Source organism: Crassostrea angulata, chromosome 5, assembly GCF_025612915.1.
Source record: "Crassostrea angulata isolate pt1a10 chromosome 5, ASM2561291v2, whole genome shotgun sequence".
NCBI classification, from domain to species: Eukaryota; Metazoa; Mollusca; class Bivalvia; order Ostreida; family Ostreidae; genus Magallana; species Magallana angulata.
Window position 1 is genome coordinate 23,976,597 of NC_069115.1, and position 21,420 is coordinate 23,998,016.

General features: G+C 33.3%; 1 protein-coding gene and 1 long non-coding RNA gene across 2 annotated transcripts; both read left to right on the forward strand.

Moving 5' to 3' along the window:
• Positions 1-3,066: 3,066 nt before the first annotated feature.
• On the forward strand, positions 3,067-7,679 carry LOC128185243 (hillarin-like). The gene is made up of 5 exons (XM_052854889.1): positions 3,067-3,216; positions 3,487-3,675; positions 4,591-4,679; positions 4,908-5,048; positions 5,975-7,679. The coding sequence occupies exons 1-5, from the start codon at positions 3,067-3,069 to the stop codon at positions 7,677-7,679; spliced, it is 2,274 nt and encodes a 757-aa protein (XP_052710849.1).
• A 1,606-nt stretch (positions 7,680-9,285) lies between these two features.
• On the forward strand, positions 9,286-14,748 carry LOC128186141 (uncharacterized). The gene is made up of 3 exons (XR_008243899.1): positions 9,286-9,320; positions 12,551-12,672; positions 14,696-14,748. It is a non-coding gene; the product is annotated as an uncharacterized LOC128186141 (long non-coding RNA).
• The last annotated feature ends 6,672 nt before the right edge of the window (positions 14,749-21,420 follow it).

A 21,420-nucleotide genomic window follows, 5' to 3' on the forward strand; every position in this document is an offset into this window, starting at 1 on the left:
ATATGTTTTTAAAATATGATTTGCTCATCAAATTTCATTTTTGTTAGTTTTTTAAGCACTCGTTATTTGAATAGATTTATGTGAAAAAAATCACTTAAATCGATTTCCTCACTTGTTACATAGTCAATGTATTAGCTTTTATGTCAATTCATATCTTTATATAAAGTCTTCATAATATGCAAAATCAAAAATGTTTTAATATTGGAAGCAAAAAAAAAAAATAATCAAAATATCTTCAAGATTTAAACAAATTAGAGGAAATTCGGCTAAGCAATATTTATTTAAGTTTCGATATTTATTTCAATTTTGTAGTGTACGCTGACAGACATTCTATTATTCTATAAATTCATTGATGAATAGAAACTTCATATCTGAGACAGGTGTCTACATAACTGCAGATAATTACATATGTTTTTTTATCATCCTTTAAGTTGAGCGAAAAGGTAGTAAACTTGACGTGACCTTTATGCGATTACCAGAAGATCAAATTTGATTAAACTGATAGAATCATTGGGTTATATGATTTGTTTGACTGTGTCAAAATTTCATGTATTTCTTTAGATAAGAAGTATGTCTAATTACAAGAAGACTTCTTCCTTAAGAGGATATCAATGTTAAATTGACCGTACGTCGTTCGTTCTTTCAAATAGTTTTAGAATGAATAATACAATTATAATTTGAAAACTAGAGCAAAGCTCGTTGCAAAGCAACGAGTGGGTCTTCCTTTCATGTTGGAAGTAAAGCTGTAAGTCTTCCTTTCATGTTGGAAGTAAAGCTGTAAGTTCCTGTAAGAAGCAGAGCTCTTATACCAATTGCAAGAAAAACTAAAATACAAAGATGAAAAAAATCGAATTAGTCCTGGAACGACTTAACAAAATACGAATTATTTTAAGTACGACTTAACAAAAACCTTTCCGATTTCAAGAACGACTTAACAAAAAAAATTCGATTGTGTTTAAGTACGAATAAACAATTTCCGAATTATTTTAGGTACGAGTAAATTTATCTTTTAACACAACACTTTTTCCTTAACCAAGAACGTGGAATCAAAATTTCCGGAAAACTCAATTTTTAAATCCCAATATCTCTGTAATGCATCGTCCGATTTTAAAACAGATTTCAGTTTAAATTAAGCTTAATAAAAGCTCCTTTGTTGCTTTATGATTTATATCAAATTATTGATCAGAAAAGAGTTATTATAAAAAGATTTAGTAGCCCTTCAGGCCCTAAATTTGAAGGGACAGCCCCTTTTTCTTGATATCAAATAAAAGGTCTCGCTAATATAAACATATTTTGTTCTAGAAGTGTTCATGAATTGTCAACCGTTTTCGAGATATCTAAACAACTGTATTTTAGGGGCCGACCCTTTAACCACTTACCGGGGCCACTAACAACAAAATGTTTGGTATCATATTGTTAAAAACATTATTTTTAACCACTTTTGTTCTACATTGCTTTTCAAAATATTTATCCTTTTTCAGATATTAACGATCAAAATATTGAATTATGGCCCCTTGAAACCCCTAATTACATAATTTATGACTTAGGTATGGTACTGTATAGATGAACAGATGTACAAACAACATTTTTGCTTCTATATTTAATAACAAATTATTGTTCAGTAAAGAGTTCTTGTAAGATGACATTAGAGCCCTCTTGGCCCCTAATTTGAGGGGCCAGCCCCTTTTTCTTGATATCAAATGAAAGGTCTTGCAAATACAAACATATTTTGTTCTACAAGTGTTCAAGAAATGTTAATCGTTCTTGAGATATATGTATAAATATGTTTTAGGGGCCGACTCTTTAACTCCTAAATGGGGTCATCAACAAAAACATTTAAGGTAGCATACTGTACAAAACATTATTTTGAGCAACTTTTGTTCTACATTGCTTTAAAAAATATTTCTCTTTTTTAAGATATTAATGATCAAAGTTTTGAATTTCTGGCCCCTTGAAACCCCTAATTACGTAACATATGACTTAAGTATGGTACTGTATAAATAAACAGCCTAACAATGAACATTTTTGCTTCTATAATTAATAACAAATTATTATTCAGTAAAGAGATATTGTAAGAAGACTTTACAGCCCTCTTGGCCCCTAATTTGAGGGGCCAGCCCCTTTTTCTTGATATTAAACGAAAGCCCGTGTAATTTGAAACAACTTTTGCATGATATGTTTTAACTAAATATTTATACATCAAAAGATATCACAGAAAATGTGCAAAAATTTCGTGAAAAAATTTGGTGCCAATTTTCAGGTTCAGGCGAGCTTTGAGGCCTTTAGCAATTTTCATCATTGGACGCATGGGGGTACATCTACATACATTCGTTTACAATCCCTGAAAATTTCAAGCTTCTATCTTGATTAGTTTCGGAGGAGATGCGTGGACAAAATGACCCTTAAAAATTTACAAAATCGTCAATATCTGAAACCGGAAGTGACGTCATCATTTGAAAATTTTAGAATATGTAGCACCGATCATGCTATATCCGTCTTGAAAATTTTGTGCAAATCGGTTGGATAGTTTTTTAGAAATAGCGTTCCAAAAAAGTCAGAAAAAGAAAAAAAAGAATAATAAAGAAAAAGAAACCGTAGAATAACAAGAGGGTCTTCCGTTGGAAACGGAAGACCCTAATAACATTCGAAATTTTATAAAGACACATAGGCGCACAAGCAATGAACAGATTAAAACATAGGCATTAATATATTAATTCTCAATGGGAAATAAGTACTTCCGTTTTGTGAATTCTAAAAAAATCGTCTTTGAAAGTTTCAGACTTATGTCTAGTTTTAAAATAATTTGATTTTTTCACAATTTGTTTTATTTTTTTTTATTGTTTAGCAAGTTGTCATTTAAATGAAAGTTTAATGATTAAATATTACATGACACTTAGTTCAGTTTCAAAACAAAGGTCAAATTTTATACATGTACTTTTTTATAAATTTTTGACTTTGGTTTTTGAGCTTCGTTCAAATGAATCTTGGAACTTTTATCAATTTTTCTTTGTTGTTTTACCCATGCACCTTTATCAGAACATGATAAATATGAACATAATTGGACCTATGTCTGATGAAGAGATTGACTTGGACGGTGTCCCTCCCCCCTCCCCCGAGCTTCTGTCGGAAAGCAGACAACAGGAAGTGGACAGCCAGGCTGCAAGCCCCCAGGGTCAAGTTTCGAAAGAAATAACCCTGAGTACTGGACATATTCAGGTTAACCTAGTATGAGCTACAGTCTATCTTAGCAAATTTGTATCAGCTCATAAAAAACTTGCCCAGTCACAATATAACGTGGATGTTAATCACCATAATTCACTTTTAATCTTAATATTTAAAACAAATCTTTTTATGTATTTTCAGTTCTCTTTTGCAAGGAATGAATTAAATTTAGACATAAATTATAAGATTGAGACTGTACAATTGTATGCTTTAGTTAAATCCTGAATTTTATGTTTTTATAAACGCTGTTATTTAATATTTCAGGTTGAAAATCGCTCTGTTGGAGAGCAACCCCCAACGGCACCATCAACATTTAAACTGGTACCCGTCAGTGCCGAGCAGGAACAGCCCCCGCCCCCGTTGGCTAACCCGACTGGCCCCAGTCACCTGATGTCTAGTTTGGATCAGATTGACCGCCAAGTTCTACAATCTGTGGATGACCACGCTATACAGGTACATAAAGGACTTAGTTATGAATGCAGTTTGGTGCTGTAGTACTAATAAAACTGGCATATGTATCTTATTAACTGTAGTTGTATATTTGTTTTACATGTAGCCAAATTATATCTCTAATGAATTTAATAGCGCATTTATGAAAAAGTTTTCCGGTCAATTTAACGAATTAAACACAAATAGAAAGTTGAAATCTGAACTGGCTAGGAAAATACATGCGATGGTTTGTGATACTATTCATCGTGCAGCAAGATTCGTAAAAACTGGTTATAATGTGAGGTAGATCGCTGAAATATGCAAATGAGCTTAACCGTGCAAGGAGACGCGACCACGGACGAAAAAAGTTTATCTGTCGACAAGGAATAGCATGTACAATTGTATGTGCGACTTTTTAAAAATGTTGTGGTAACTAGATAGCCATTAATGTACTTAAATGGTATAAATATATATTGAAATACGCCGAAGCAGCTGGTGCACTACTCAAAGCTTTGCTTTACGATTCTCATTTTGATGAACGGTTATGTACGTGTGTTAATTTAAAACCCTTTGTTACCAAATTTGAATAGCATTGTTACCATGAAAGTGTGTAGGCATATATGTTTATTTTAATTATGCAAAAAGGGTTATATTGAAGTTAATTTAATTTAGTTAAACTACACAATTCTAATTTAAAAGAGAAATTACTTTAAACACCTCAAATAGTTTCGTTGAATTTATTATTTCAAGGGTTTAACTAAACATACTACTAATTTTATTTAATTTTTTAACTTTAAAAATGGTGTTGCCGAATATCGCAAAAAAAAAAACCCACGATGTTTACAGAAAAACTAGTTATGGTATATTTTTCTTTATCATTATTTTTGTCTTTTTCTTAAGTGTTGATGTAATTTACTGATATTGTTTTTTTTTATTTAGGTATCAACATATGAGCATCCAAGCTTCAGGGAATTGATTTGGGATTTGGTTTTCTCAAAAAATATCTCCAACGAATTAGAAAAAGTGAGGTAGGCTAACACGCTTGATTAAACCTTTCTAAATATCTTCAAGTGTCAAAAATCAAGTTTTGTGTTGACATTAGAACCACGTGATATGATACTAGCCTTTTCCCCTTAGAAATTGCGCTTTGTAACTTTTGGAAATAAATATCAGCACAGTACCCGATAGAATCTATTAATAATATTCGGATCATTTTTGGTGATCAATATTATCAAATTCAAGGTTTTAAATTTCAGAGCAATATTTCAATGGCTAGCTACTAAGAATCTAAAAGATATTGTCTTTAACAATGTTGAGAAAGGCAGCCCTGAGGAGGTTTTACTCGAACTCAAGGAGGGTAAAACAACATACGCTAGAGTGTTTGACACGATGTGCAAGTAAGTACATGTGTGAATGTGTGATCATGTTTCATTTGGGTCTATACAATTTGAATATTACAGGAATGAATTCAATATAATTGTTGCAGAAAGTATACGAGCATTAACTGGGTATGGCTGTAAATGCTTAATAGGCCATCAAATAGTTTAAAAAAAAATATTTTAACCATTCCAAACCAGATTAGTTTAAATTCAGTACCGGTAACTATAATTCTTTTCTTGTAATTTAATACACTTTCATCATGCTGTTACCCTATATTTCAATTGTCATCTTTTTCTGTAAAGTCAAAATTAGTCTTCAATTCAATCTTCAATTAAATATTAAAGCATGCATGTATGGTAAAATCTAATCTTACATTTTATTACATTATATTATATACCGTGGGTACATTTGCGTCGTGTATGGTCTGGCGATCTGCACTGTCAACTCAACACTATCCGCCTCTTTAATCAAATTATTATTATGATAAATATATTTGTGTGCCCTTCCATTAAAAAGGTACAGATAACATTGACCTTAATCTAGTATCCTCGGGAAAAAGGGAAAGGGGTTGGGGTCCTGCTTGAAAACTTGATGGCTTATGTTAATCAATTGCAATCACCAAATAGATGCTCATTATATTATAATATTCATCAGTTAATATTGTCCATTGGCTGATCAAAGCTACTAAGCTAACCGGTGTCTGATTTGTTTTATAAGCAAATAGTAAAAAAATAAGTTTGAAAACATTTCATGTAGTACACTATACAGTTCTCTTCAAGGTCACTGCATAGCTTTCTGGTTACAGAAGTACGGAAATTAAATGATATGTCCTCGCAAATAATAATAAATCTTAGAAAACTTTAATATAACAATATAAGGATGTCAATTACTAGCAAATAATAAGATATTCTAAAATTAATTGATTGTTTATCAATGCTTTCAGTTACGCAGGATTACACTCCAGAATCATTAGCGGTTATGCTAAAGGGGTAGAATACAATCTCGGCATGAAGTTCAATCCAGACACAGATAAGCACTCCTGGAACGCAGTCTACATCAACGGAACTTGGGGTCATGTGGATGCTAACTGGGGCGCCAGGGGGGTCATAAAAAAACTTAGAAAACTCCACTACCGGCTAGATGAGTATTACTTTCTTCCAGATCCCCATCATTTTATCTGCGACCACTTTCCTAATGACCAACAGTGGCAGTTGTTGGAAAGGCCCATAACGTTGGATGAATTCGAGAACATGCCACACATTAAACCCGAGTTCTTTACGTATGGGCTAGAGATTGTGAGACACCAGTCTGTGATAATTTATGGACAATATGAAGTAAATGTTCGTCTCAGATATCCTTCCCATGAGCATAAGATGGATTTCGACTTCATTTTGCAGTTTGAGAGTGGCGAGGAGGAGGAGTATAAAGGAACCAAACTGAACCGCTATGGCATGCAGGAAAGTGTTGAAGGCATTGCTTCCTTCAGGCTACGCCTCCCAGTAAAGGGATCATACATTCTTTCCATATATATTAAGGAATATAAACCAGAGAACATAGTTAGTTTGCACGAAGTGTGCGAGTATAAGATTGTCCAGGAAGAAGTATCGATCACCGAACCACACCCCTTCCCACCTTGTGCATACCTGAACTGGGGACCTAGCACCTATTTCTACAGGTATGGTCTGGCCACCAACCAACAGAATGCCCAGATCTCGACTAGGGACGGAAAAGCTGAGCTACAGATTATATTACCAAAACAGATGCATTTCATGACTAAACTGAAGCACAATGATCTAAACGATGAAGACCTAGAAGGCTATGCGACTCACAGAATTGTTGGAAATACCGTTTATTTCAACATCACTGCGCCGAGGCGTGGTGAATACGGATTAGAAATTCATGCCAATGACCCAGCAACCGAAGGTTTAACCCTGAATCAAGTGGCACAATATTTAGTGGAGTGTAACGAAGATGTAAATACCGTTCCATTACCAAAACTGTCGGCTGGGTATCTTGGAGCTAAACCTGAATTTATTGACTATGGTCTAGACACTTTAAGTCACCATATCCCTGTAATTCACCTAGAAGCCAACACCGTCGAAATTCAGTTCTCGGTTACCCAAGAAATAAGACTCAATGCCAACCTTATAGAAGTTGAATCGGATCGAAAGATGCCAGAATTCGTCTTTACCCAGACAAAGGATTCGGTGGTCAGCTTCATAGTTAACTGCCCGTCCGTGGGATTCTACAAGCTACAGCTGTACGCAATCCCAGTCCACAACCCAAGCCAACAACTAACAGGAGTCTACAACTACCTGATCAACTGTCAGAGAAAGACCGAAAATGTCTTTCCTTTTCCCATACAGTACACCAAGTGGACGGAAGACTGCTACATGTGGGAGCCGCTAATCGTCCATAAAGAGATAGAGAAACCCACAGTCAACTTCCACGTCAAGATACCAAAGGCCAAAGCCGTCGCCGTAGAGGTGAATCAGAAGTGGACCCAACTTCAATCGTTGATGCCGGAAATTTGGCAAGGGGAGGTTAATCTGGCGCTTTATTATGGAGAAGGCGTCAAAGTAACTTTGAATGCTTTCTTTGGTGGAGACAATACCAGTTATTCAACATTGCTTGAATATTTAATTTAGATATATAATGAACAAATATACTGTTGTTTTGTACACAAGTACATGTTTCACCAAAAGGGGATTTAAAAATTTGTCATTAAATTAAATTGATTTTCCTAATGTTTCTGTGTCAATAATATTCAAATTCTTATATCGTGGACTAAATAATGTCATAGTGTTATCAGTAGTATCTTAAACAACATTGCATATACTATATATATGTGTGTGTGTGGGTGTGGGTGGGTGAGGATGACACACAAGCATATTTGATTTTATCGTTTTTCTTTTAAATTTCTGTTTTTGATAATTTTATGAAACTGATATGCTAATGATTTATATTTCTGTTTTGTCTGGCATGTTTCTTGAAGCCTATTTTAATTAAATTTTGCTTCTGAAATAAGTGTTTTGCATGGGTTCATATGATTTTTTTTATCGGTCGGTCGTCCTTCAGCCGATTTGTCAAAATTGCCTGATAGACCAGTTGATTTTTGTCGTCAATACGTGAAAAGCCAGAGTACCGAAGATATTGACTCAGGTTGAACCAGGGGTCATTTGTTTTTACGTGAATTTTGATCCGGGGATATTTTTTTTAATACATTTATTGCATGATTGTGGGTCAAATATGAAGATCAATTCTCCCATGAAAAATCATATTTCCTGAGGGCAACACCTGAGGGAAATATGATTTTTCTGGGGGAATAAATCTTCATTATTCCCGAACGTTTATGCAATAAATTGTTTATGATCCCGAACGACTGGTGATAATTTAATTAGAATACATCAGATCAGTTTCTAATCGTGTTTCATTTCTAGTAAAGCAATATGGTAGTTAATGTTAACATTAAAAATTTAATATTAATGTTATATTCTTACCGTAATACAGTGTACCTCTTGTATTTCGTTATTAAAAGCAAGTTACATGAGCAAATATTATGCGTGAATTTCATTCAATGCTATCCATATATGTGCACATATGTGTGTACATATACTTCGTTCTGCGCCCACACTCTGTGTTTACTTCTCAAAAACCAACAATGATTATCATCGATTCAACTTTTGAGAAAATTTTTGGCATACCTGTAGCGATGTTTATGTTTAAAGCTTAAAGTTCAAATTTTCACAGTTACATTGTACATATAATTGTTTATGATTGTTTTACATATATATGTTTCACCTACGTAACTTGTTCATATCGAATTATCATCATTCGTGACTTCTCTCTTTCTCTAACTTCATTCATTTGAGTTACCTGATGAATTACGGTCAAAATCGACTATATACTGACATGGGAGCATGTGCGGATCTAGAGGAAGGGGTGGGGTAGATCCGCTCCTCCCCCTGGAAACATTTAGATTTTTGAAATTTACACCTTAAATTTACTTAAACATGCCTCGGATTCCTTCCCCTCTCCAATCAAAACTATTTGTCGGACCCCCCCCCCTTCCCACCACCCAAACTGGAAAAAAATAAGAAAGTACTCAAATTGTGATTATATGATAAAATAAATATAAGTTAGCCCCCCGTCCATTGCAATCCTTACATTTCCTAGGCTGTCAGCACGCTGACCTATTGTCAACGAAAACGAAAACGAAACCAAAACTCTTGGAGAACCCCATGATTTAACTTTCATATTAGAAAGGCATAAGTGGCAGGTGAAGAAAGGTTTGAATACATACTAATTTATGTTAATTACAATGTTTCTGCTTTGGTGTTTTTACTATGAAAACTTGTATTATTTCCTAGCTGCTTTAATAAGACTTATTGTACCACAGGTATTTGTTTATGCATTTATTCGTAGTACAAAATATGGTGTTCCGTTGGGACCACTTTCAATTTCGCAAGTTCGCCTTTACAAAGGTGAGAGAGTGCTAAGTAACAAAGGCGAAAGAACGATAGTGATACTAAGGTGCGTCGTCTATCTAAGAAAATTTTTAGGATCATCCAAATTCAAACTTATTGGCGAAAATCAAAACTGTCTTAGATTTAGCTAGCCAATGGCTAAAATTCTCTCTCTCTCTCTCTCTCTCTCTCTCTCTCTCTCTCTCTCTCTCTCTCTCTCTCTCTTTTGTCCATTCGGAAGTACTCGGGACACCTCGCGCAATTTTTCAACATTATCATCCGGGCTTTTCAATGGCTAATGCAATGCAAAATCCCCATAGGCTTTCTATTTTGGGATGTGTATTGAAACCTGAAGCGCTAGAGGGGGCGTTTCAAATCAGACAAGAAATCATATTGACGCAAGCGTCAAATGGGCCGCAAAAATAAAATTGTTGTATGAATCATCATTAGTTGTTTACATAAAAAACACTACGCAAAGAAAACAACGAGTTGGTTGTACTTATCTTAATGGAAGATTTTAATTTTAATTACTACTCGTTTTGAATTTTAACATTTTACTATCATCATTAAGAATAGAGTTCGACAATTTTTTTCCTAAAAGCAATTATAAATCTTACAGTTTATGAAGATAATCATTGTTATTTTAAAAGAATTGAAAATAAATCAGGTTAGCTCAAATTTTCAGGTCCATACACATTTTCAGTCCTTTCAAATGTTTGCGTAAAAAATGATATGGATGTCATTCCATGATAATTTTCTACCAAAAAGCACATGGCAATATAAATTCACACACAAAGTCATTTTATTTGACGCAGCACATAGAAATTCAAATACATCATTTATATAAAAGTTCATGTCATTCTGCAGGCATGTTCACGAAGCTATCTTAGGACTATGGTATGTCCTAAGTACATCTTAGGATACGTCTTAGTCTTAAGTCTGTTTCTCGAAGCTCTCCTAAATTTAGGAACCGCCATAACTTTGTCCTAACTTTAAGACATCACCTACCTTGTCCTAAGACCATCATAAAGCTATAAAATCACGTTTTTAGGTATATGGGGATGTTGTGAAGCCTTTTCTTAAGACCGGTAGAATAAGGCAATATTTTCCACAGCTCCAGCATTTTCGACAAACACCAAATTCCTAATCCGGGAGGGGGGGGGGCATAGTCAATTATTCTATCATGTATGTTCATTTTAACAAAATTATGTGGAGGGGGGCCCCGAACTCTCACCACTTCCCCGTTGCTACATGCCTGCCTTGGAGCTGACAAATTAAGATTTTTTGTTGTTGCAAATACTACTAGTATCTCTGTTTGACGAATGAAAGTTATTCACTTATTTTTTTAATCTACATTGTACACTAAATGAGTTACACTCATTGTTTTGATTATGATAATTTTTGATAACAATTATTTAAATGTCCTTTGCTATAAAAAGTAAATTTACATCGGGTTACATATACCATGCATGATCATTCCTAATTTTTATCACTTTAGTCTGAAAAAAATAATCTTTAAAACATTTGTAATGTTGAATGAACTGTATTTATATATTTTCGAAATATATTACAACTTGTTTCTTATTTAACGTGTTCGGGTATTCTATATATTGCAGATTAAAGGGAAATTGGTTGTGTTTGTACGAGTACATGTGTTTCCTCATGTAACGTTTCAAATTCTATGAAAATCGCGTGTTTATGTATTACATATACTTGAATGACAAGATTCTCAAATGTTAATTATGAAATGACAATACACACGTCTTGTTTACATAATTATCTACTTGTAAGCCAATTATGTCCTGATAAATATTTTCTTTTTTAAAAAAGAACAGTTATTTGAATTTTTTGGGGCTTGTAATATTTTTTATTTTTATTTTTATTGGGGGGGGGGGGGGTCATTTAAAGAAAAACAAACTAAATTGTTATTGGTAACTGATATATATTTAGGTAAATGTAAAATTATTAAAATGCATACATTAAAATTACTGGTTTTAGGCCTTTTGTGTTAACTACCAAGACGTACAATTTTCTCTGGCAAAATGTTTAATGATTCATCCCTACACAAGTCTCTCAAATTCGATCTGAATGAATAATTGTGAAAAAATAAAAATGGTTGTAGAAGATTAGGATATCCTAACTTAAGATGTTCCTAAGTAACCGTCGAGCTACATCTTAAGACGTGTCCTAAGTTGATCTTGGATGTTCCTAACTTTTTTCCTAAGTCATATCTTAGGAACACACTTAGGTCATATCTTAGGAAATTTTCGTGAACATGCCTGCAGGTCTTTAGTATTTCAGGTCTTTAGTGTGTCCCGTTTGCCAATCCCGATACAATGAAAAACTCCGAAATTTTCCGAATATATTATAGTCTCGATAAAAATGCGTCTAACACAACAGTCTTTGACCAACTTTTCATTTACGAGCAAAACAAAAAAATGTAATATTTTTAAAAGGCATGAAACATATTTCTACATCCAAATTTCCTGGGTGTGGAGGACCCTTGACATGATATTTGTTTTTTAAAAACTTATTTTAAAAATGAACATTATATTAATTCATTAAAAAAAAACTATCCCGCAGAAATGCAGTTACAATATTTAAATGTGTATCAAATAACGGACCTTCTCCTGGCGGCCCGTAATAATCTGGACATTTTTCATATCAATGGATGAACGTAGTTTGAGCACATAGGTATTTATTATTAACGAAATATTAAGCGAAAAGTGGTGGAAGCAAAAACTCGGGACAGGGTATGATAAGTCTCCTACAACGGTAAGTCCCCTGTAACGGTGAAACCGGATGAACGTGTTTTTCGCGGTTTGTAAGTCATTCTGTGTCCAATTAGTTTTCCAGACTCTTTTACGCTATGGTTTGGCGAATTGATTTCAATCGTGCTTTCTTACTTTTAATTAACAGGAATGTACCTAACTAATTTTTAAATGGCATTTTTATTTACGACCGGGTTAGATTAGTGTTTCAATAAATGAGAGTAAGAAAAGAAAAATAAGGACTTAAATGTAAACTCATCATTACTTTTTTTCTGACTGCAGTCAGGATTTCTAGTCATGGATTTCAGCAACATTACGTCAACGGTTTGGTCATATATCACGTGGCCCCTCAGCTTTATTAGTCAACCAATCAAACAGCCTATTTTAGGTGGAGTTTTTGGATGGTAAGACTTAGGTTTTCAAAATCTTGTGTTTAAGCATTTTAATGTCGCTCACTACACCTTGAAGTAGTTTTATTATTTAGTCAGCATTTTTTACTTCATAATGAAAGATACTTTAGCATGTATGATGCATAGGAAATATATGATTCAAATAGGCGGAAATACGCAATTTTGGATTTTAAAAAATACGATTTTCAGATGTACAATTCAGTAAATATGAACAAAAGTACTAGGTGGATTCAAACTTCTAATCTTTGATTCACAAGCCCGATACTTTACCACTGAGCTTTTGTGGTATTCAACCAAATCAATTGATACAAACAATTAGCTTAAAGAAACCATTTAAACCGTCATACTGTGACATTTTATAAAGTATGTCTTGATGAAGTGAGCTACTGTCATGTTGTGGTTTATTTTGAATTTACTTGGTGGCGGTAAATTCACAACATAACACTACCTTTAACCCATATTGCTGTTCTCTTGCTTCACACACAATTCGTCATTTTAGATAAACTATGGTTAACGATCTCATATCCTCAGATTTTACATGAAAATATTAGGAAGTTATGAGTTTGAGCTTTAAATAGGAGAAATTTGAATCAATTTTGAAGAGCTCATAATTATATTATGTACATGTGTATCAAACATTCCATACATCCTAGGTTTTGTTGTATCACGATAATAACTAGTAAAGGTTACGTATGAAGTTTTTAAGTTCAATCCGTCCGAGCTTTCACAGATTTAGTCATTTTTCAATTTTTTCATTGTAACTCAGTCGGGCAAATTTGCTTAAATGTGTAAAATACCTGGAAACCTTAACTTTAGTATTAAATCTTAAAGTAACAATAAATGTTTATTGCATGTTCATTCTAAAAAAAACTAAGATTTTTCTTAAATATTTATAGTACTCCCGTATGATCATACGAATACATGTACTTAGTAAACATAACAATCGTGAAGTTTAAAAGGACTTAGATACAATTTGAGATAAAAATATTTTAATGTATTTTTATGTGGTAAATGATTTATTTGCGCATTTTGAATGATTGACCAAATTTTGAATGTTAGAAGTCAAGTTTAAGAAAGATACAGAGGTAAGAATTTATTGTGATGCAAACAACGCTCGACTCTTGTATTTGTTTACAAAAAATGTAAGTAAGGTATGACCATTTCTTTCACAAAATGACTCGTAAGAAACAAGATAAACTTATTCAATGTGTTAAAAAATAATATCATCAACAAAAGAAAGCAACATTTGATTGAAATTTATACGAATGAAACACATACTAGAGTGTAAACAATAAAAAGTTTACAAAACAAAGCATGCCAAACTCTGTATCTTGCTTGTAACTCAATATTTGATTTTTAAATTTTGACGAAGCATTAAAAATACACATATTAACGATTTTAAACATAAAAAATGGAAAAATGAAATTTAAAACTTTGAGCTCAAATCGTGTCTAGGTCCCATTAAGGTGCTTCACTACACCGAGACTTATACTTTTTAAGACACTAAGTCACAAGATGGCGATTTAAATGTTTTTTTTAAACTGTTTGTAGAAATCGAATCAGGTGTATATCGTCATAGCTTAGTGGTTAAAGTATCAGGCTTGTGAACAGCAGATCATGAGTTCGAATCTGCCTGGGGCTTTTGTTCATATTTACTAAATAAAATTTTTGAAAATATCATTTTTTCCTTTCTAAAATTGCACATATTTTTGCCTATTTGACACATATACTTCTTATCCATCATGCTATCTATCATAATCAAATAATAGTGAGGCACCTTAAGGAGGCTGGGTGGTTAAAAAATTACACATCAGATCGACCTTAAATTTTTAGATACGATTTGTTAAACGTTAATCAATCATTAAATAAAGGCAAAATTATATCAATTTTAGCGTTTAAATTTTAATATTATCTATATCTTCTTCTATAGATGTCAATTTAGTTTATAAACGGCCTCGGCCATCCAACCCTTTTAAATAGGTTATTCATATTAACATTTTTTTTCTCTTATTAACAGGGCCATTGTTTGGATTATCTTTCACATTGGATACACAGTTCTAGTGTACCTTGTTAATTCTCTCTCTGGTAAAATTATGATTCGGGAATATAATGGCTTTATAATCTGACCAACATAAGTTTTTAAGAACTTTTTTTTTACATCAGGTTATATTAAAACTAATGAGTGTTATAAGCTCACATGAGCCAAAGGCTAAAGTTAGCCTTTCTTATCAAAAATTGTCTGTTGTCTGTCATTGGCGTCGATGTCTTTAACTTTTCACAAATTCACTTTCTACTTCGAAATCGATGGACCAATTTCATTTTTACTTTACTTTACGCAAAACATTATTTGGTAAAAGGGATTCAATTTTGTTTTTAAAAAAAGGGGGGCCACCCCCTCTTTTAAGGAGATATTATTAAGTATTATTAAAAATTTCTGAATATTTATTTTAAAAAAAATTCTTTAAAACCATTTTGCCAAAAGAAATACAACTTGTGTGGAAGCATTCTCAGGAAGTGTAATTTAAAATTTCTTAAAATCATCAATCTCAGAAGAAGAAGAGAGTCACAATAAAGGGTCGAAATTTTACATAGGATTATATAAAAAAAGATAATTTAAAATTGACCAGAAAAGCTGAATTCGAAACTTGCGTTGAAGCATCTTCATGCAGTGTAGATTCAAGTTTGTTCAAATCAACATCCCAAGGGGTAGGCTGGGACCACAAGGGTGGGTCGATTTTACATAGGAATATACATAGCACAGTCTTTACAAATCTTCCTCTTAAAAACCATTTGGCCAGAAAAACTGGTGTTGAAGTATCTTTAGGTAGTGTTATTTCATGTTCGTTCAAATAATCATCCCTAGGGGAAGGGTAGGGCGAAAACGGTGTGTGTGTGTGGGGGGGGGGGGGGGGCGAATTTTATGAAAGAAATCCATAGAATTTTTTTTTAGATCTTCTTCTCAAAAACCTATTGGCAAGAAACGTTCTACATGTACCTTTCCTTAAAACATTGTCAGGTAGTGTAGATTCAAGTTTGTTCAAAACATGACCACAGGTGTAAGGTTTGGCCACATTTGGGATGACTTTATAGGGAAAAATTCTTCAAAAATCTTACTCTCAAAAACTGAATAAATAGAAGGAGCTCATTGTTAAAATTACGAAAATGTGGAGAACAATTGAAAGCCTTTGAAAATTAAAATATGTTTTACTAAGTTGTCGAGATATTTGATACCCTAAAGACGGTCTCAAGCTTTTTTGGCTATTGTTGCTCAGGTTAGCGACGTGGGCCCTGGGCCTCTTGTCCAACGTTAACGTTTTATATTGACGCAACAACATAAAATAAATGTATGAAAATTCATTTTGTAATTAATGCGCTCAGAATAAGTAATACATGTATATTAAAAGCGTTTTAATGGTGGTTGTTCCAGGGCGCTGAAAACTTTGGTATTGTCACAATTACTATTCACTGGAAACGAATTTCCGAATTAATGAGGAGTACGGGGGCTAAGGATTCAACCGATGGAAAGGTTCCGGGAATGATAAAAACGGTAGGCAATTAAAATTCTACAAGCAATTTTGGTCCTAATTGAAGCTTTAAGCAATGTTACTGAATAGTCAGTAAGGTTTAGGTTGGAGATTAATCAATGACAAAATAAGTAAACAACGCTATACCAAACCTCTTACCGCTTAACTATATCCCCATTTACAAATTATGGTCAGTAACTCTCATAAAAGGTAACCTTTTATTCTTTATTTTCAGATCCAGGACTTCATGTCCGACAATTGGATGTTTTCTGTTGGGGTAGTAATAGGAATGAAGATATGATGACTGAAGTAAAAACATCAGAACACAATACTAGTTTGCATGTTTTCTTCTAACAGCAAAGAGGAAATTGGAAACTAAAGAACAGATCTTTATAACTCAATCTACATGCGTAAGTTCATTAAGACTAAAACCTTTTTTTTTCAGTTGGAATGCATCTATGAGCAATTGAACAGCGGTGCCGAATTTAAACAATATACACCCACTTTACAATAGAATTCAAGCATCGCTGAATAGTTGCTAATTGGCGAAGCTTAAACGTTAAATATATAATTTTAATAACGATTTCTTGGACATTACTTTGCTAAAATATAATTCCATGCACATATGACAGGAAATAACCTTAGAGATTCATTGCTACCATTTTCGTTCATGCAATATTAGAATTTACGTACGTGAAAGTGATCTTACACCTGAAACTAAAATTTATTTGACAGCTTATATCAATATACTAATATCTCGTTGGCACGGGTGTTAGCGCAAGAGAGAAGTAATGTATTCTTTACCGTTTTATTTCTGTATGCTCTGGAATTCAATTGAACAAAAACCTCTTTCATTCAATTTCATAACGTAACCCGAAAACGTGTTTTGATACTGACCGCATCTACTCTGGTCTTTTCGGTGGTTTTTTATAGATTTTTCTCCATGATGTCCGTGGTATCTTTAATAATGAGAAAAGAGTAGACTTGTAAAATGAGAATTAGAATAATCTTTGTTAAATACTCCTGTTGTAAATTGTTGTAAATAAATGTTAGATTTGTGAACTGTGTTTTTTTAGTTTTGCTGCAAAGCGGGGGTTTTTTAGGGGGGGGGGTGGATGGTGGAAGTTTACTTTATATTCTTACCAATATTAGGATTTTGTGAATTCGACGTTGTAATATCTATACATTTTTACTTTAACAATATCCAATGCACATATAATATATGAAATATACATGACGCTGTTAATTAAATATATTAAATATGGCTAATATGCACAATTTGTCTATATGTCTGTGAGTGGATCTTTCATATGAAACAAAAATTCATTTTATTTCAAATTATTGTTGTCCAGAAACCAAAAGGTTTGTGACTGCTTTATTACGCTTTGTTTTTATGAAAGATCAGCAGCTTCATAATTGTTATATTGCTGTAAGAGGAAAGGGATACGATTTCTTCCGTAAAGCATGTGTTCGTGTATGAACAAACCAAGATATAAACGAAGTATGTGTCAGAGCAATCCAGGGACGTCTGTATACATACATAAGTATATTATATATTTTCCTTAAGCTTTAAACAATGACGTTTACTCGTGTTTTCCCCTAAGGGGGGTGTTATCCTATTCAAAACAAGCAAGGGTCGGAGTATGGTCAATGAGAAACGTATTGCAATGCCTTATACATGTAATACATGACTGTATTTAAAATTGACGGCTGCTTAACATATAAGCTAACGAACGGATGTGTAATTTAGCAAACATTAACAACCATCTGTTCATGATTTCCCGCGAATATGCGTAATGAGGTTGGAGGCGCTGTCGTTCACCAATCATAGAATTTCTAATAACTGCAATTTTTGTTATTATTACTAATTTCTTTCTTACTAGAATGTAATATTTTGCAATACTTTGTGAAAAAATTTTATGTATTTACGTCATTTTTTTTAAACAGAAAAACCTGCTTTTTTGATTTATTTAAGATCGAGGTATTCCTGAAGTAATTGAGAGAAACGTCGGAATAGAATCAAAGATAAGTTAATTTTGCCTCGCCATATTTATTTCAGGTTATCCGACCCGGAAGCGATACAAAATGGATCGCGGTTTATTTGTATTTTTATCTGGTTCTGTACGTCCCTGCCTGCCAGCCAGATAATATTACATCTAGTAGGTCACAATATGCATGTATGATAAAAAGAAAGCAGTAGCGACAAGGTATATCTTGAGCTGCTCGGTACCGAAACTTACCTCGTCCTTTTAAACAAAAGCTATCATGCTTTACTGCCATTTCCTCTTCGTTCTTTAGTGTCATCAGTGAAGTAAGTTATGTTTATCAAGTTATCTTTATAAACTCTTCATACGAATTTTGTTAAACAAATTTATTTCATTTTTATACAGTTGCAGAATAAGCCTTTCAGAGGCTAGATGGTCAGCAAATTATCCCTCAAATTTATTTTTAGATTATTGTTTTTTTATTAATTTTAAGATGTGACTTGTTTAGCAATAAACTTTTATGAAATGAAGAAACTATTAAAAAATTTCGGTAATATGCAATATTTTTATATAGAGATCTTCTATACATGTGCTGCTATCGTGAAAGATGACAAAACTATCCTATCCTATCCTGTATCCTGCATCCTATCCTGCAAATAAGCTCTATCCTATCCTATCCCATACCTTCAAAATATAGGAATGCAAGTTAAATGAAACGAAATTTAAGAATTAAATGATTTTATCAATTAATGTAGAACTCAAGATGAATAATTAAAACCCAGAACCGAATATTCTTCGAGCGGGATAACTTACTTACCTGTGCTACGGTAAAATTAAACGTACGCGGGATGGACACAGTAACGTAAACAAACAGGTAAGCGATTCGATTTTTGATTTTATTATATTGTGGTATTTACGTCGGGCTCGGTGCCACTTATCAATAGAGCTCAATTACAGTGAACACTCATCAGCGCCTTTATTCCCTTGTCCTGAAGACGTGCAGACGTATTTCTTGGGACTGGGGACCTGGGCCATCTACTGCTGACCTTTTGGTAAGCTTTAGTGTAGATTTATATTCACAAATATAACATTGGCGACGAGGATAAAAATAAGGTCACTGTTTTCAATATTTACTTTAGTTACGTATTTTCCCGTACTTTCCCATTTAGGCGCTAAATTCAAAAATACAACACAAAGATCGTTCCTGTGACAACGCCAGCCACAAGATTATAAATTATTAACAAATGAGCAACTAAATGATAACGGTTTAAATAGGCGAGTACTGTTCACTGTGCTGCTCACTTACATTTGTAAGAAAGTTTGCACCTGAAATACAAGACTTAGTAATGCCTGTCACAAATCAGTATCTACTGGTATTATATTTGTTTTCTTTGCATATTAGTATCCTGTAGGGACCCTCTTAAACGGTCCTGTGTAACTAGTTTTATACCCCTAGTGTACCTCTCTGGACACGGTGTCAGCTATGGTACGTATTGGTCAGTTCTTTTCTATTGTTCGATTACTTTATTTAAACTGCCGCATTGCAGACCTGGCAGACAGTGGCCACGTTTTCTACATGACAGGTATGAGCAGCTAAGGTTTTGAGTAACCCTTTCTCCTATTAGGGGTAAGTTAAACTATTTTATACTTTTGTAATTTAACTACGGCTCGGTCTTTTTACATTACTGTGGAGTTTATATAAAGTATTTTTTGTTACTTTTGATATACTGGTTTTACGAGGTAGAACTGTTAAACATAGATGCTTGCTCGCGCGTGTTCCTGTGTGGCCACGTGTCGAGTGTGTGTGCTTTATATAGGGATATAAATGCATGATATACTTGTATTTTTGCCGTGTAGTTCGGTGTACTTGTATATTGTCCGTGTAGTACGGAGTATTTGTATATCGTTTTGACGTGGTTTTTCTTTGTTAAGTAGTGTGATACTCTTAACGTTATGCAGTGATCGTATACGCTGTGGTTTCGTGCTATTGTATGGCGTGCTTTTGTTGCCATAATGTTATTTTTTAAGTCCGTGCGACTTAGCCTATGTTTATGTAAGGTCTATTAATCATGTAACTTAAAATATGTTTATTTGTTTAATTTAATAAGGTCCCTATCCAGTTTCTGGCAGTCCATCGCCGTGGTTATTCCTGTCCGCCACTGTCTCACGCCATGCCATATCTACCCACTACTCTTCTACATGCCTGTGACGAAGACTATGGACATCAGAAAACTTAAATATCTTATTGTTTATTATATGTATATTTGTTTGGTTTTATTTTATATAAAAATTGTAAATATAAAACGAATTCTGTTGTTTTTGACTGAATAGTCACGACGGCTGTCTTGACGATGCAAATAACACAAAAACCATAATTTATATTTAAAGGTAGGGGCTTCGAATGTTCATTTATTTTATTTGTGACCCATGGCACATGTCATATTTTTAAAAGTTGAAGCCTCAAACAGAAATGATAACTTACCTTAAATAATGGTTAAAATTTGCCATTTAAATTTATTAATTATTTAAAGAAATCAAACAAATATTATTTGAACTATTATTATTTAATACAGCAGGAAGTTGAACACATTTAGTGAATATAAAAGTAAAGCTAAAGTAACAGTACTTTAAACCTATTGAGTCATGCAAAATGTATATTTTGTTCTTGAAAAACCATCGCCTTAAATAAAAGTCCTTTACTAAACAACTCTCTAAATATTCATTTTTAAAAAAAAACTGTCTTATTCAATAAAGTTTATTTGGCAGTGTTTGGACTAGAGGTGGCCAAAATGGCTACCATGAGTCGATTTCAACTAAATTGGTTGAAAGGGGCATATTCATGGATATATACCTCGAATATCTTTAGCTGAACAAAAATTGATTTTAGGAACCATTTGGCAAGAAATTATAAAATAAAATTGTTAAAAGCAATAATCAGTTTGAATAAGGTTATTTTATTAATAACCATTTGGTGAAGAACTGAGACATGTTTTATTGTATGTATCGAATTGAAATTAAATTAAAATGCACGTTTTCCAATAATCCTAGTAGGACAAACTTGTTACGTGTGCATAATTATGTTGCTTGATCACAGAGAAAATTTCAGGTGAGCGATGTGACCCGTGATTCCTATAGCCCATTCTTTTTGTTATGATTCCAGAATCGTGTGGGAGAGAACATTATATTGCGGTTTTTTCCCTATGTATTCTTTCTAGGGGCCATGATCAGAATAC

Excerpts from the sequence above, each read along its gene's own strand:
- LOC128185243 (XM_052854889.1), top strand. The coding sequence starts at position 3,067 with ATGTCTGATGAAGAGATTGACTTGGACGGTGTCCCTCCCCCCTCCCCC. Across the intron at positions 3,676-4,590 it reads TGGATGACCACGCTATACAG|GTATCAACATATGAGCATCC; the intron begins GTACATAAAGGA and ends TTTTTTATTTAG. Across the intron at positions 5,049-5,974 it reads GTGTTTGACACGATGTGCAA|TTACGCAGGATTACACTCCA; the intron begins GTAAGTACATGT and ends CAATGCTTTCAG.